Genomic DNA, 17563 nt, shown 5'->3' on the forward strand with positions numbered 1-17563 from the left:
CTGAGGGTGTGTTTTGCTCATTTTTTTAGCTTTGACTAAGATGGTTATTTATCTTTTCTTTAAAAAAAGCTTGTAACATTTGATTTGAAATGCATCAAATTGACTGGCTCTCACTTTTAAATTGCTATTTACATATTTTCAGTAAATACAGATAAAATCTGGTAAAGTATAAATGTGCAAGTAAAATTTTTATTATATTGAGCACAACTAATTTTTCACTGGTGAGATTTGCGTGAAATGCTGCGTCTGTAAATAATTCACAATAATAATGAAGAGTGAGCAAAACTTTTAAAACTGACATCTCAAATGTTGAATATATATGTACTTATGATGTCTTAGGTGTTTAAAAGGCTGTATTAATATATTCATGGTTTTTGAGACTTCCTACAAGCTGAGCAAACAGATACATAATTTCATGCATAGCGAAGAGGTTTTAGTGGGACTAGTAGTGCACATAAAATTAAATGTGTAATAAAGCACTTGAATTGGGATGTATGAGAATTATTTTACTATGAATGTACATTTTAACAATAACTATTTTATGTTACAATTAGTTTAATTTTGAATATCTTTGCTTTGGTCATAATTGGTGCTGCAAGCTGAGCACAGATGAAATGTAATTCTACATAAAAATGAGTTTTTGTTGAAATCTGAAGTAGCGTAGTCTTAAAACCACATCTGATCTCTTTCCAGAAATCACAGTTTTAAAACTTATCTGTTCTAGAAAAATAATGTGATTAAAGAAATTAAGGTTTTTGCACAGGAACAAAGCACATATATTTAGTTCAATACTTGAAAGACTTTCAAAAGAATCTAACTTTACACTCACATTGAATAAATGTGCTACAGTTCTTGCTAAAGAACCATTGTTAGACCCTAATTTATTACTTCCTGCAAGTCATCCTTGGATATAATTTTGATCTTTTTAGTGTCTATTACAACTTCATAGTTTCCAGATCTTTATTGTGATAAATATAAATTCACACAAGCCCACAAAAAATCTCTTAATCAGCCTTTAAGTAGTATTTCAAAATTGTCTGGTTTATTCAAATTGATGTACTTGTTCGTGCCATGTGAACCTTTCAGTGAGTTCCACAGTGGGCTTGTCAGGAAGCACTGGGTTTCAGTGTAGAGGAACTGAAGAGTTAAGTACTATTTAATCACATTTAATGTACCATTTAGTGCTCTTTTTATTGTTCTCTTTATTCCTCTCCCTCAGGTAACACAGCAAGATGTACGGAAAGAAAATCCTTTGCAGTTTAAGTTCAGGGCCAAGTTTTTTCCAGAGGATGTATCTGAAGAATTAATTCAGGAAATAACTCAGAGACTTTTCTTCCTGCAAGTCAAAGAGTCAATCTTAAATGATGAAATATATTGCCCACCAGAAACTGCAGTTCTTCTGGCTTCCTATGCTGTCCAGTCCAAGTATGGAGATTACAGTAAGGAGATCCATAAACTGGGCTACCTCGCCAACGACAGGCTTCTCCCCCAGCGGTGAGTGAGATGGGTTTTGCACCAACTGCTGCATATAACTTAACTACAGCACATTTTTTATAATAAAATATTAAGTGATAACATGCATTTAATGGTGGCTTTCTGAGAGTTCCTCTTTTTGCTAGTAATATTTAGAGATCCTAATTTAGACTTTAAATAACAAAGAAGTGTCACAGCCATAGGTTTCTTGAGATGTATTTTCTGTCCTGTCCACAAACACCTGCACAGATTTAGTTGAACACATTCACAAAGTACTCCAAAATCACGTAATGTTACTTGAGGCCTGCTTCTGCTAAATTAAAATCAAAATACTCCAATATAGAAGTAACTAGAATTAATTTGATACTCTCTTCTTCAGTTTCCATGTTTTTGTACACTTAAGTGATAATAATTTCCTGAAAGTAAAAGTGCACTGCAAATAAAATGTATTGCAGGAAACTGCTAGCATGAACAGAAAATTTAGAAACTAAATTGTTGCCATTGCTGTTGAGAATTAACTCTATTGTATCAGTCAGTCATCTAGTTTGTTAGGGAAAGTAAGCACCAAGATTATAGTTCTGTTTCTTTACACAACTGAAATGATGCTCCTGATGTGTTTGGCATGAAGAGAAGCATTGCAACACAAATGTACAAAGTTAGACAATTTTGTTAGTGTAGATGAATACATAGTTATGTATTGTGGACAAAGATGTACTTACTAAATATGTTACATTTATACATTTTCAAAGAAATGAGAGCCATGGTGTATTTTGAGGTTTCTGTAAGTTATATGCTTTGTCTCTTAAGTTTGAAAACTTAAACTGGAAACTCACTTTTTAGCATAACTAAGCTTGAGAATTTTCTAGCAAACAAAAAGGCATTTCAAAGATTTTTAGGAAATATTGAAAGAAGTATTTCTGAAAACATTTTCGTTTTTTAAAAAATCCTAGTGAAAAGCTTCCAGCTTGTGATGGTGAAATTTTTACTTTTTGTATAGGCTTCCTAGAAAAATAGACTTTGTTAAGAAGTCAGGGAGATGTAGAACCATAAAACTGGCATTACTGAATATGTTCATAATCTTGGTTTTTGCTCAGTTGTGATGATAGTCTGTGAACACTGAAGTGCTTGGGTACAACACAAATCCATGTACTAAAGGTGATTCTTTTCAGCAGACAAATGCTCAGGTGATTTTTTTAATAGTCCTTTGAAACAGTTTCTCCAGGAAGGCCTGAAATGCTGGGTGCATGGAATAAAAGTGTAATAAAGTTGTCACAGGCATTTGATTTCCTACTGCAGTGCTACATTGAAAGTTCTAGTAGGCCAAAATATAATTCCATCATTGCAGCCTCTTGTAGATTAAACATCAAATAGATTTCTGAAGCTGCTTCCCTAGTGATTTTATTTATAAAGGAAAAACAAACAAACAAAAAACCACCCCCAAAACCCCCCAAATAACAACTGCAACAACAAAAAATAAACAAAAAACCCAAAAACCACGCACACCTGGGGATAAATTTGCAGCATTGTTGCCAGAGGATTCAATAGGTGTGCATTTTCAGGTGTTCCAAACATTACATTTTATGACTTAACTGAAAGTTGAAGTATGCAATGACGTGACTTTTATATTACAAAGAATATAGAATATGAGGAAAAAAGAAGTGACTTTCACACTATTTTAGAAGTGAATCTGTTGAAATACAAGGTTTTATGTCTGTGTTGAAAATGTGAGCATTGTATAGGAAGGCATCTTTGAGTTTATTTAATTTAAGCCAATGTTGTGCTGTGTAACAAAAGAGGTTAAATTTGTTATCAGTGTCATTTATAGCAACAATTTCTATTCACAGTGTGTTAGAACAGCACAAACTGACAAAAGAACAGTGGGAAGAAAGAATACAGAACTGGCATGAAGAGCACAGAGGAATGTTAAGGTAATTATGTAAAAAAATGTTCATGATGCCTTTCATTATTATTACGATGTATTTTGGAGGTATTTGTTTGGAAAATTTCTTTCTTTTATTCTGACTAGGGTAGGTAGTTATGAAAGACTTCCATGTGAGTTGAGTTTCCAGTTAGGTTATTGGTTTACCTACATGATTTCTGGTAAGGCTGTCAGCTGCCTTTGTCCACAGTTGCTTGCCTCTAAAATACATTTAGAATTTCCTTAACTCAAGGGGCAGAAAGACAAGGTCTGGGGATTGGACTCTACTTGGATATTAGGGTGTAGAGCTCTCAAAAGTATCTGAGTCAAACTATTTCAAAGAGAGATTTCATAACTGAGTTTTACCCTAACTGTTTATTCTGCAGTTCCCTTATTCTTACAATGTACTTATGATTTGTTGTCTAAACTCTACCAATTTTTCTTCTTTCATCAGGGAAGATTCTATGATGGAATACCTTAAGATAGCACAAGACTTGGAAATGTATGGAGTGAACTATTTTGAAATAAAGAATAAAAAAGGAACTGAATTGTGGCTAGGAGTTGATGCTTTGGGCCTGAATATTTATGAGCACGATGATAAGTAAGTGGGTAATACTCATTTTGCAGTTCTGTCCTAGGAGATACCATCTGAGATTGTACAATCCCAACCTTACTGTGTGTTCAGTAAGATCTAGAAAAACAGGTTCTTCTAATCTTTGTAAGAGATAGCAAAAGAGAGATGTTAACATCCCGAATATTTGAATTTTAAAGATTAGGGATGCAAAAGAAGGGAAAGGAAGAGCAATTCTAGGGAAGTTTAAATTTACCTTGCTTCATGTGGATTACTACAGCTAGACCATCTTCATATGGTTTCTTGCTGTACCTTTCACTCAAGACATTACCTTCAGTTGGGACGAAAAGGACATTTTAAAGCTGAGCAATGTATTTAATGAGAAACATTTGTAAGAGCCATGACAACGATTATAGATGTTAGAGCATGAAAAACTTTGGTATTTAAAAGTGAAACCATTTATACATCAAGGAAAATAGTTCAGTCTTGTGTCCTGATAAAGAGATTAAATAATCTGTTCTACTTGAAGAGGGATAAAGCTGAAATGTAGGAAGTATGATAAATTTGGAAATTGAGCAACAGACTTACTCTTTTTTCTTTACAAGCACTTTTTAGTAGTATCTGATGTCAATAATCTGTTCATTGTGATTGGAAGTTAAACATGATGTGTCCAACTCCACGTGGGAGCAGTCAACTTTAGATGTATATACTCTAACAAAATTCTGTAAGTGTTAATTGCCATTAGATGGCAATATAGCTCCTGCAAGAAAGAAATATTCAAAATGCTCAGATCAGATTGAGCTGTGAGGCAATTTTTGGTGTTTCCTAACTCCTAATAGTTAGCAATTAAAACTTGAAATATATTCTGATGTTTATAATCAGAATAATATTAATTGAAAAAATATTCTCTGCTGACAGAGAAAAATATTTAGTGTTATGCAGTTGATGCATAACGTTGTAACAATTTCTAAACTTAATTTGTTTTTCTTAAGATGCAAGCAAAATTTAGCTTGAATTCTGAAAATGTAAGAGCACATCTTAAATCTGAGCTAAACAGAAGTACAGCATGGCTGAAAGCTACTTTAATTTCAGTATTTGAAATGTGAATTTCTCAAATTTAAATAGTTACTCTTTTCACTGAAAATAAAATTACCAATACTGTATGAAGAATGAGTACATGATTGTGATGTTAAGCATCGAGGTAATAGTAGTAGAATAAGTCATAAATCAAAATTCCTTTTATTACAATGCCATGTCATTCATTAAAATTTATTTCATTTGATGGAATATTTGTAAAAAGAAAAATGTACTAAAATGTGCTTTAAATGTTTTTAATGTTTACATGAAAACATAATGTTGTAAATGTAATATTCTACATGTAACTAAATATGATAGTGAAAATGGTGCAGACATAAGCCTTATTGAATACATTTATATATAAAGTGCACATCCTTGCTGCTTCTAATGAGAACTTTTTCTCTTTGAAGGCTAACACCCAAGATTGGTTTTCCTTGGAGCGAAATAAGAAACATCTCTTTTAACGACAAAAAATTTGTCATAAAGCCAATTGACAAAAAAGCCCCTGTAAGTAGTGTGTAGAGTAGTATCCCATGGTATATGAAGAGATTTCAGCCTGCAGGAACTTGCTTTAACCTTAAGGCATGAATGAATATTTGTGACATTTATTATTTTCACCTATAGAATAGCGAATAATCAAAAGGAAATGTTGATTTTGAAATATAGGATATTTATTTTCCTTCTTTTCATTCTGTTTGATACTCCTAAATTGCTGGGGATTTTAAGTCAACTAATACTTTATGGTGTGTTGAAAAGACAGCATAAGAGTTATAAGAGGATTCTCTGCCTCTTCCCTCTTCCTCCCTTCTCCTTTTTATTTTTTTTTTTTAATTACAGCAGCAGTCTCATTTAATGAGATTTTCTAGGTCAACTGTCTTCAGAATGGAGTAGAGAATAGTCTTACGTTTTTGGAATTTTAAATAATTTTATATAAACCAGCTGACTTCTGGAGTATTCCAGGTGTAATTTTAAGTTTATCTTACAAATTTGTAACAACGATTGGATTTATGGATTATGGTGTTCACTTGCTCAAAATGTCAAAATTTGAATTTTTTTAAGTTTTTACAAAATTTGTAAATTTTCATTTAACCAATGCAAGAATGCAGCAATACTTTGAATCTTGTCATAAATGTATTTGTTTTAGAATTATGGATACACTGCAATTATTTTTTGCTAGGATTTTGTTTTTTATGCACCCCGTCTGAGAATTAACAAGCGAATTTTGGCACTGTGTATGGGAAATCATGAATTGTACATGAGACGGAGGAAACCTGATACAATTGAAGTGCAACAGATGAAGGCCCAAGCTAGAGAAGAGAAACATCAGAAACAATTGGAAAGGTAATTAACAAACTTCCATGAAACAGAAAAAAATTCTACCTTTTTAAGAAGTCATAGAATATCATATATCTTAGAATTGTAGAAAAGAGAGAACTGCTTTTCTTTCTGCACTATTTAAGCAGGTTTGTGGATTGGTGTGGCTCACCTGTCTTAATAGAAAAACGTATCTTTTTAGAGCTTTCAGCACAGTAATAGAAGCTGTACCCTTCTTCCCCCTTATGTATTTGGTGAAAGTCTTACCTCTCTGTTGCTTAATTCTTAGGGAATTTTATACTCTACAGGTGAACCCTTAAAGCAAATTCAGTGAAAAATGTCCTGGCTTACCTTCTGTGTATTTAAAAAATACTGTTGCCATTTCTAGCTGAGGTGAAATATCATGCCTAAAATGAAGATAAAATTGTGGATTTACTTGGTTGAACCGTAACCAAGGTTGATTATCAGTTCTGTTCATAAATTATTTTTCTCTACAGTATTTTGAAGCAGAAACTGAATTAGAAGCATTTGAAATTGTGCTTCCCTGCTAGCTGAGTAAACGGAAAAATTTGCTATCAGCATCCAAAGAGTAGCATTTAATATATTGTAGGGTAAAAAAATCCTTTTACTGTTTTTTTTTCAGGGCACAATTAGAAAATGAGAAGAAAAAAAGGGAGATAGCAGAAAAGGAAAAGGAAAGAATAGAGCGGGAAAAGGAGGAATTAATGGAACGCTTAAGACAAATTGAGGAGCAAACAATGAAAGCTCAAAAAGGTGAGATTAGATCATAGATTTCTTAAATCTGGTGACAGTGTTTAGTTTAGTTGGGTAGTTCAGTTCCACAATTCTCTTTGTATATTGGTGTGTTTTGTTACTTTGGGGAGTGGGGGGGGTTTACATTTATTTTACTAAGAGTGGCAAGAATTTAGTGATGTTTTATTAGATATAAGAGATATTCTCTTTCAGTGTTTAAACAATGGTGTGCACATGTTTCTGTGTATATTTTTAATATAAAACCAATTTGTAATGTAGCAAAAGTTTTGATTTAGTAAAAAGAAAATTAATGCTTACACAGTTCAACTCAGAATTATCTGAAATGCCTAAAGCTGAAAACCTGGAGTTGGAGGGACAGGGAAATGAGAGGGGAAGATTCAAAGTACTTTCTCTAAGATTTTGTTGAATTTAGCTTTTAATTTGGAAATTCCTTGTTCCTTCTTTCCTATACCCTTGTAAGAGTTGAGAAATTGAAAATTAAAGTCTTGTCAGGTGTTAGTGACAAAACATGTAGTTTCCCCAGTCACGATTCTTTGAGTTTTATCACTGTATAGACTCCCTGCCTCCACAATTTCCCAGTCCCTCCTCTCCATGTTCTTCTTTATTTTTTTCCTACTTCAGGTTTGGTTCACATTCATAAAAGTTTTGTTGCTCCTTTCTTTTCCTAACTGTTGGCTTCAAGCGTGATAGAGAGAATCACTGATTAACTCTATGCAAATAAGTTACATATGCCTGGTTCTGCTCTCCAGCTCTACCCCTGCATTTTTCAGTCTTTCAGTGCAGAACAGGTTGGACACATCCAGACAGGTAACACACTAACTGTGCCATGGAATTGTTTAGGGAGAGCTATTTGGCCCAGGACAAACCAGTGTCAGGGTGATTCTGGAGGTTTGACAATACACATTTTCTCGTAACTTGTGAGCAGTGTAGCCTAATTTCTCATGCGATACATAATGTTCATGTGTTGCTGGTCTTTTTAGCCTTCTATTTACACATGGAAAAGTTTTTATATAAGTGGTGTCTGGGTTAGTTTTGTGTTCTTCACCTTCATGGGAGGATTTGAGTAGTGTTTTTAAATAATTTTGTGTTTTATTTAATTTCTAGGTATTGCATTTGTAGAACCCCACATACTTGTGATGCTGTTCATTTAATTTTATAACTGAAGTAGTAGTAGGCCTGGGAAACCAACTAAAGAATAATGGTTACATGAGACCTACTTAAAACTAGAAGTGCAAAGATGAAGCATGTGTCAGCATACCTGGGAAGGTGCTTGTGTAGTATTAAAGCTTATGGTGAAGGCAAATGGATTGTTGGAAAAAATGAGTAGTTGTTTAGTTTCTGGTGAAGGAGTCTCTGACACTTGGCTAGCCTCTTGCGCCTAGCCAAGAACATAGCAGAAATTTTATCATTAGAACCAGCAAAGAGTCTTAAGAAAGGCTTTTTTCATAGTCACTTAATTTTTCACATCAGGGGAGGATTATGTCTTGTCTGTATAAACTTTACCTTGCAATACTGGTAGATTATTACTTCTTCCTGTTTCACTAAGGGTTCAGCCCTTTAGATTTCACTATTTTGCTATGCAGGCAGCTAGACAACTATTATCTCTCCCTTGATTTAAAATTTTCCTCCTCTAAGAGAATTTTTCTGACCCTTCCAGTTGGTCTTAGGTCATTTTACTGGAGACACCTGCCTAAATTTTCAGCTGAAATTAAGGAATGTCATGCATTTCCATCAAGAAGAAGAGTTTTCTTGCTTTCCTTAAGAGAGTGATTTAATGTACTTTAAGTATCCTCATAGTGGGAGCATGTGCATGTATATGTACGTGTGTTTGGGTGTTCAGTTTTATCATTGGGTGACAGTTTTCTGAAACACTGGGCTGTCAAAACTGTCAGGTGAGATGAAGTATATCCTAAGAATGTCTTAAAGTGGGGGGGAAATCAGACATGGAACAGAGCACTGGGTAATGTGCTAAACAACTTTTCTTACCTCAAAGCAGTCTTGTAAATCTTGGTTAGTGTTCTTGGTTACTTTGAGCATATTACAGTTGGTATCTGTGATACATATGAGGAAGAGCTAGGTAGTGATACCTTGTCTGCAAACTTTCCTCTTGGCAGAGCTAGAAGAACAGACTAGAAGAGCTCTGGAACTGGATCAAGAACGGAAGCGTGCAAAAGAGGAAGCAGAACGCCTGGAAAAAGAGCGTCGAGCAGCTGAAGTAGCCAAAGCTGCTCTAGCCAAGCAGGCAGCTGATCAAATGAAGAACCAGGAACAGCTAGTAAGAAACTTTATTTTTTTCCTCAAAATAGGGTTAAAATTGAAAAAGAGTTGAAAATTGAGCTTTTATTCTTGTTTATGTCAAATGAAGTACATTGAAACATAAAAGTACATGAGATACTGTTACAGATGGTTGTGGGAACTGTTTTAGAAAACTGCATTAGACTTGCCACTACTTTGCAAGACAAAAATAAAACTGGATCTGTAGGAAGTTAAAAGAAGACCACCACCTTTCAGACTGACAGTGCTCACTACATTCTCTTTCTAATGGTGTCAAGCTTGTTCAGCTGAGAACAAGAGTAGCTTCCTTCTGCAGTCCACTGGGAAGCCTGTTCTCTGAGGCAGATCTGTTCTGAAGCTTGATAATGGTGATGGGGAATTGGTGACGCTGTGGTTTGCTGGGGTTGGGTATTTTTGTTGTTGCTTTTCCCCTCCCATTTCCAGTGTTTGCAGTGTCTTCTCACATTCTGTGTTAGGCTACTTCTAATTAAAGATTTGTGCATAATAATCAAGAAAGGGATGAAAATAGTAGAAGAAATTATTTCTCAACTATAAATTAGCTTTTGAGCTTCTGTAAACTTAGCACACAATTCTGATGGCAAGATTTAGCTTAATAGTATTGAGATTATGATCCAGAATCATAATCTTAATGGTAGGACCATTAAAGTTGTATTAGACTGAAACAGCCTGAAATGCTAGTTTGTAGCTACAGCTTTCTGTTTCCCAGCAGGCTTTGGAAGTGCAAAAGACAATTTTTTTTTTCTGGACTTATTTCCATTATGGAAGAGTATTCTGATGTGTTCCTCCTGTCATGTATGCTTAAAATTTCCATTTTTCACAGAGAAGTGATGGACGGTAACTTAGTATTTTCAAGCTGGATCATAGCGAAGGCTCTGCTTTCTTCCACTGCAAAACCTCAATGATACCAAATTAAAACTTCTACTTTGTTCTTTTGTTTGTTTCAGGCAGCAGAAATTGCTGAATTCACAGCCAAGATTGCTCTTCTAGAGGAGGCCAAGAAAAAGAAAGAAGAGGAAGCTTCAGAATGGCAGCACAAAGTAATGAGCCCATGCTGTGTGAAGTCAGAACTTCAAAGACGCTAAGGGAGATCAGTGCGGAAATCTCACTGGAAGTCCATGGGGTCAAATCTCTCTCTTTCCCTTAGGCTTTAGAAAAGTCTTTCTTAAAGGTTTTTGTCCTTCAGTCTGCTGAAGCCAGCCTATGCTTCTGTTTAACTCATTTATTGATACTACGTAGTCATGAAGGGGGGGAAATTCTCATCACAAAGGTATGGTCAAAGATTAGAAATGGCTTCCTTTTGTATGATGATGAAATAGATTGGAGCTTTGTGTTAGAGAAGAAAACACCTCAAGAGGGAGGTGTATAAAATCATGAGTTTTGTTGGAGAGATGAACCCAAAACAGTTAGCAAAGGCACATGAAATGCAGCTCGGCAAAAATTTAAAGCAGAATAGTATTTCTTAATAAAATCTATAATCAGCTATGGAATGTAAATACTTACTGTGTGCATGGGTTCCAAAAGGGTTTGAACAAATTTTCATAAATTCTGGTTAAGTATGAAATTTGAAGATGTCACCTATGATACAGAAAATCCCTGTGCCTTAAATTGCAGGAGGCATGGAAAGTAAAACAATCAGTATGATTGCCCTATTCTTTCATTGTTCTTTTGTCTACTGCTGGAAATAGCTGGACTCCAGTACAGCTTATTTTGAGCCATATCTGGTTTTTACTGTGTATCTCTATTTGACAATTTTCACTGTATAAGCTAGTCATGTCTGTTACAAAGGATAGTTTCCATGTGTCTGAGAACATCTCAAATGTTTATTTTTTGTTTTTCTTACTCTAGATAAATAATTTAAAATGATGCTAAGTACTGTTTACTGTATTTAGGCTTTTGCCGCCCAAGAGGACTTGGAAAAGACCAAAGAAGAACTGAAATCTGTGATGTCTGCTCCTCCTCCACCTCCACCCCCACCAGTTATTCCTCCAACAGAGAATGAACACGATGAACATGATGAGAACAATGCTGAAGCCAGTGCAGAACTGTCTTCTGATGGTGTCATGAATCACAGGAGTGAGGAAGAACGGGTAACAGAAACACAGAAAAATGAACGTGTTAAGAAACAGCTCCAGGTAATGAAGATTCATAGTTGTATCAACATAATTCAGGCTTTGGGTTTTCATTCTTTTTTTGCCAGCAATTTCACTGATGTTATGGTCTGCCAAGGAAACAGACTTTTTATCATTTATTAGGTTTATTACTAATTTACCAACCAGTATTGTTCAAAGTGTTCTAGCAGTGGAATATACGGAAAGATTGTCCTTTATAGCTTAAAAGTGTGGATGTAAGATTGTGCTTTACAGCTTAAAAGTGTAAGCATGCTGTTGCATTGGCCAGTAAATGTTTCTAATAATTATAATTTCCAGGACACTGGATGCTAAAACATAATGCTTTCCTTTTTCAATACCAAAACTCAGTAAGAGATATGAACAGATGCTTGCTTAGTAGTATTTGTGTTTGTTTGTGGTCACTCACAGGTGTTGTAAATGCAAAAACTCAATTACTCCCATTTTGAATTACTCTTATTTCTCTGAAACTGAAAATCCCTCCCAGACTTAAATCTTATGCCCTGAAGTATAATCTATGTTAGTGGTAACCCTTTTCCTGGTTATGAAATTTTTATTTGGGAAGAAAACAGAAGAAATGAAAAGCTGCTACTTTGTCTGGCAGCATTATCTTGATGTTGTGTATGTGTTGTGTTCTTGCTTGGTCAGTCGCTGAACAGCATCAGCGAGATAAAGTCTATAGTCAAGGAAAATTTGAAAAATAAGGTGATTTTCCTGCTTTACCCTGCTGGTCCCTTTTGTCTTGGATTTTATGGTGTATGAGGCTGTTTTGTTATTATAGTTTGATGCTTACACTTACTTATGTAAGGAAGGAATCCTATGCTCTCCTTATCTTTCCTTCTGCATTTCTTCTGATAGACCTCACAACTTGAGCAGTACAGCAAGCACTTCATAGATTGGCATTCAAGAAATTCTTATCCAGATTGCACAATAGCTGTTTTCAGAAACTCCAGAATCGCTAAAGGATTAGTCAAAGCACTTAAATGCAAATATTTTATTCAACAGGCTTTAAGTTCAGAGTTGGCTCAAGCCAGAGATGAAACCAAGAAAACACAAAATGATGTCCTTCATGCTGAGAATGTTAAAGCAGGCCGCGATAAGTACAAGACTCTCCGGCAAATCCGACAAGGCAATACAAAGCAGCGTATTGATGAGTTTGAAGCAATGTGAGAGCTGGTATTTTGCATATATGTTCCTCGTAAAGCTGAACCACCAACAGAGAAAAAAAGCAGGCCTTTGCAGATTTGATGGATTGCACCCCACTTTGCCAAAGCACTTAATACCAGGTTGACTACAGTGACTAGAAGACAAATTTAGGGGAAGCTATTCAACAGTAAGGCAGTCTGTTAACCCTAGGTTTTGGGTGGGGGGAGGGTGTGGAGGTTAATAGCAGGTTTTTCCCCATTGTGTTTTCAGTTTCATTGTTTGTTGGGTTGTGTTTTTGTTCCCTTTGGAAACATGTGAGTATATAATAACTGACAAGTGTATATATTGCTTAAATATTAAGAAATAGAAAGAAGAATGGAACTGAACCTAAACTGGATAGGTACTATTTCACTATGAAGTTTGAAATCAGTTTTCAATGTAGCTACTCCATTAATAGTTTGATATTGCTCACTTTCAGTTTTGGTTGTTTTTTTCTTGTTTTGTTTTGGGGGTTTTTGTGTTTGTTTTTTGTTTTTTTTTCTCCCAAGTGAAATTCCTTGGTGTTTCATGTCCTGTCATCATTGATGGTTTTCTTTGCCTACCTGTTCACAAAGGTCTGGATGGCAGGTGGTAGTTCCAGGAAATATTTTTAAATGGAACACTACCTGTGAGCAGCACATGGCTGCTGATAGGCTTGAGTAAGTATTGCTTTTCCTAGCTGATTCTTTTAGATGTGCAAAATGTTCTAATGCAGCAAAGAGGAAAAAAAAATAAAGCTAAATGTGCTATTTGCTTGTGATTATTTTATTTGCAGTAGGGAGACCTGGACCTTTCTGGCAAGGGAGCATATGAAAACATCAGTCCCAGGGAGGGGACAGTATCCTACCTCACTACTATGTACATGATGACTGGTCCTTCAAACACCATGAAAAAAATAGTTTAAATTGACTATCACTACACAGTGATAGCACAGATTGCTAGGAGCCCTTACTCCTAAGATTTTATTTTACTTTATGATGGATTTATAGTGCTAAATACTGTCTAACTGCCTTCTGTTGAATTTAAATTGTAAAAGCGTCTGGTGTGTTTTAAAGCTGTAACCTGTCACTGGTATACTATATTCTGGGAGGGGTGTAGAATGTGTGTGTCAGTCAGTTTGGGTTTCAAATACAAAATGAAACTTCCCAGAATTAAAGTAAAAGTGTTTGTAGCTTCAGTTTTCAGTGAAGCTAGTATTGTAATTGTCATATCTGATATCAGATCATTAAGTCCTTTCCCTCTTGAAAAGGAAACCTGCTTTTTTGAGAAATTTGCTTAGAAATTGAACTTTAGTAATAACTTTACAGTTAATGTGGACTGCAGTTACTCCTTATGTTAGAGTACCCTAGTAAATATCTACAGTGGAAGAACCTAGATTTCTCTGAGGATGGTTCAGCTTTTTTTCTGTTTGATATTATGCACTCATGAATTTACACTTATCTATTAAAATTTGCCATTTTATTAAACATTTTTTTTCATGCACAATAGGTTTAAATTTCTTATGAACAGTCCAACTAAGTTTTTTTGTTTTTTTTTTTTAATTTTGCGGAGTAAAAGCTTGGCTATGTGGGGTGACATCATGAAAATTAAATAAAGATACATTAATATATTTTTTGGTTTGTGGGGCTAAACATATCTGCTTGACCTCAAAGACTGATGTGCAGCTGCTGTGCACATGCTTCAAAATGCTGCTTGGTGGAAGTTGGTGTTTCAACTTGCAGTGCGTTGTAAGAACAGTTTCTGTTTCACAGGCTTCTTACACCGAAGCTTAAGTAAATTTCTGAAGTATTTGAACAGTTTGCCATAGCAGGTGAAATACTGTGCTTCCAGTGAGTTTTCATTTTTCCCTGAAAAGTGTGCACTGACACTGATCCATCAGTTTCAGTGTTGGAAAAAACACCAGTCAAGATTGTTGTTCATAAATCTACAACATGTAGAGTAGGGCTAAATGGATTAGATCCATTTATAAAGCTGTGTGATTTTTTTTTTTTTTTTTTTAATCTAAACAACCAGGAACAACCATTTGTAATACAGATTTTCACAATGAACAAAGTGGTAATAGCTGCTGTCACCAGCAGCTGGGAACACTTACTGGTGCAGAAATACTAAGAATACGTTTAATGATTACTTGGTGAAGTAATTTTCCACATGCTTTCTCCTTTAGCATCATGTTTTGTGTTGTACAATTAAGCTACAATTACATCTACTATTTTGGATAACATTCATTGGTTAACAATAAAGAGATACACTTAATTTCTCTGAGGTCCACTGTTGTTATTTAATGCCTTTTTTTATGACAGCTTTACTAAGCACACACCAATAACCTCTCTTTCTAGGGCAGTGTAGAAATTTTGATCATCTTGTTGTCACACTCTGGTCAGAATGAAATAAAAAAAATTATGAAATTGTATCCCTAGAGAATGGTATTTTGCGTAAGAAATTATCATGTACAGTTCGGAGGAAGCACTGCTGCTTGTCGATTCAAAACAGGATGTGAATCATCACAGCAAATTTGCACACTTGAGAGCAGAGAGTAGTTTGGCCATATAAGAGCTCTGTGGGTAATGTAAGAACTTTCAATCACTGCCTACACATTGCTTAGCCTCAGGTTAAGTGAAATTGAGTTTAATGGGTCAATGTCTTAATTATTCAGAAACCTTGATGTGTTATTTTGATACTGCACCTTATAGTGGACAGTGCTGTCAAATACATGCATGGCCATATTTTTCAAACAATGGCAAGTTATTGGGCTTTTTTATCTGTCTAATACACTTGAAAAAGACAGGAGCAGTCCTGTGTAAATAGGTGTACAAATAATCTGCTGAAGTGTTCTCACATAAATTAGACCTCCCCTCAGGTGGCATTCCATTTTCTCTTGTATTTGTTTGGCCTTGCACTCAGTACAAGCACATGACCCTTTTGGGTGCTCCATAGGGCCAAATTCTTGTGAGGAATTAAATGATGTGCTTGGTGCTTGTAAATGTGCATATTTCTAGTTTTGTACTTCCCTCTTGTTGGAGCCTTTCCTGCTGAAGCCTTAGATCAGGTTTCTCGCTTGTTAGAGAGCTTCTGCATAGGTATGTAGCCTCATAATAACGTATTTGAAAGAGGAGGTAAGTGTTTTGGAAGATTATTTTTTCAAAAATATGCTCTTGAGATGGAGAATAAAGGATGCAAAATAGTGCCACTATTTACAGGCCAGACTATTACAATCAAATAGAATGCGTCATTGTGCAAGATACTCTGTTCTTGAAGTAGTCCCTTCTGCAAATCAAAACCTATGTTTTTTGTCACTTGTACCAGTTTGGAAGATATTGTGCTTTTTAATTAAAACATCTTCTCCAGGGCTTTGAGCACCTCTGAGGAAAAATGAGGCTTGTTCTAAATGAGGTATTTCAAACTTCTGAAGAAAAAGTACCACAAATATTTTTTTCTAAATTGTTAGAGAAGATATAGAGATAAAAATAATTAGTTAAAACCTTTTGTTTTTGAAGAGGAACTTTAATGCAAGCATTTTCCATGTCTGTTTACATGTGGATAATCTAAAAAGTTGTTCTGCCCAAGACTTCAGGTTGATTTCAAGAGTCAGCAATTTTAACAAAGAAGATGTATCCCAGTGGGATGAGGTAATTGATCCTGGTGTTTGTAAATGTACTTTGAGTACAAATAGCAACATAAAATTGAAAGCTTCCTTACAAAAGAGCAAAGTTCACTTTTTTATAGACGTTGTCTTGCACACAAAATTTAATTTATCTTGGCTGGGTAATAAGATTTTCTTGGAAAATGTAGTGAGTGTCAATGTATCTGCATACAAACTGTAGTGATTTTTTTTTTGCCCCCCTCAGAGCACATTCTGCTGTTTGTGCTTGGAGGTGGAGAATACCTGCCTCCCGGTGGGAATGCCATGCTGGCTGCTCAGCTGGGTGGCTGGCTGAGGAAATGCTTCTGGCTGGTGGCCATTGGCACCTGCCAAGTGCCATGTCTCACTGCTCCATTCCCAAGCAGCACAGTGCAGTGCCTTTCCTCCCCACACAGTTGGTCTGCAGGCATGGGAATTCTGCCTGACTGCTCCTTTTCCCAGTCTGGAGACCCAGTCGGCAGCAAGGGGCAACTTAGGGCTGAAGAGGTGCTGTAACAGTAGAGTGCTGTAAGAGGGGAGGAAACCCCAAATGCAAATGTGTGCTAGAATCCCTTACTGGCTCAATTCTTTACTTGTGTGGAGGATTCCTTTTCAGTGTAGTCCTGTGGCCAATTACCTGATTTTATTTTGATTCATGGAGTTTGTCACTTGTGTTCACTTTACTGTCTGAGTTGATAAACTGTCACTTTGGAGTGCAATTAGACAAACTTTGCTTTTCTTTTTCTTTTTTTTTTTTTTTTGCTTCCTTCCACACAACAGATTGCTGCCATATCCAATGTGTATGTTTTGTTCAATGTGAATGAAGTTTGCTCACCAAGCCCAAAAGGCTTTCTCCCCAAGCTATCCAATTTCTTCAGAAGGGACCACAATACTTGGAGCAGTGACTCAGGAAGAGACAGATTATGCCCACATAGCTCATAGTTTAGGGAAAGACAAAGTGAGCAGCAGGAAAAGGAGCATTTTGAGTTGCTGGTATTCCATGAGGTGTTTATATTGGCTTTTGTAAATAATATGTCAAGAGTGTTTCTGTTCACAGCAGTAGGCTTTAGGCAGCAGAAGAAACGAGGGGAGATGGAAATGCACATCAAAGGAGGCTGCCTGGTCGGTGCAAATATTCCTTAATGCACATGTGCATAAGAGTTAATGTTTCCTGTGCTCTGGATAAGTGGATCAGGTGAAAAGAGATCAAG

The 17563-nt window shown here is 35.6% G+C and overlaps 1 protein-coding gene across 1 annotated transcript in view; it reads left to right on the forward strand.

Annotated features, from left to right (window-relative positions):
- The window catches only part of RDX (radixin), a 45549-nt gene that overhangs the window by 23021 nt on the left and 4965 nt on the right, over positions 1 to 17563 (forward strand). Inside the window, exons 5-14 of the mRNA XM_085063702.1 lie at positions 1220 to 1494; positions 3318 to 3401; positions 3846 to 3992; positions 5450 to 5546; positions 6217 to 6380; positions 6997 to 7127; positions 9242 to 9402; positions 10367 to 10459; positions 11312 to 11554; positions 12554 to 12714. Coding sequence (XP_084919828.1) covers positions 1220 to 1494; positions 3318 to 3401; positions 3846 to 3992; positions 5450 to 5546; positions 6217 to 6380; positions 6997 to 7127; positions 9242 to 9402; positions 10367 to 10459; positions 11312 to 11554; positions 12554 to 12714 — 1556 coding nt within the window. The remainder of the gene's footprint in view (positions 1 to 1219; positions 1495 to 3317; positions 3402 to 3845; positions 3993 to 5449; positions 5547 to 6216; positions 6381 to 6996; positions 7128 to 9241; positions 9403 to 10366; positions 10460 to 11311; positions 11555 to 12553; positions 12715 to 17563) is intronic.

The sequence above is a fragment of the Lichenostomus cassidix genome, chromosome 1, assembly GCF_008360975.1.
Source record: "Lichenostomus cassidix isolate B80296 chromosome 1, HeHo_3.0, whole genome shotgun sequence".
NCBI classification, from domain to species: Eukaryota; Metazoa; Chordata; class Aves; order Passeriformes; family Meliphagidae; genus Lichenostomus; species Lichenostomus cassidix.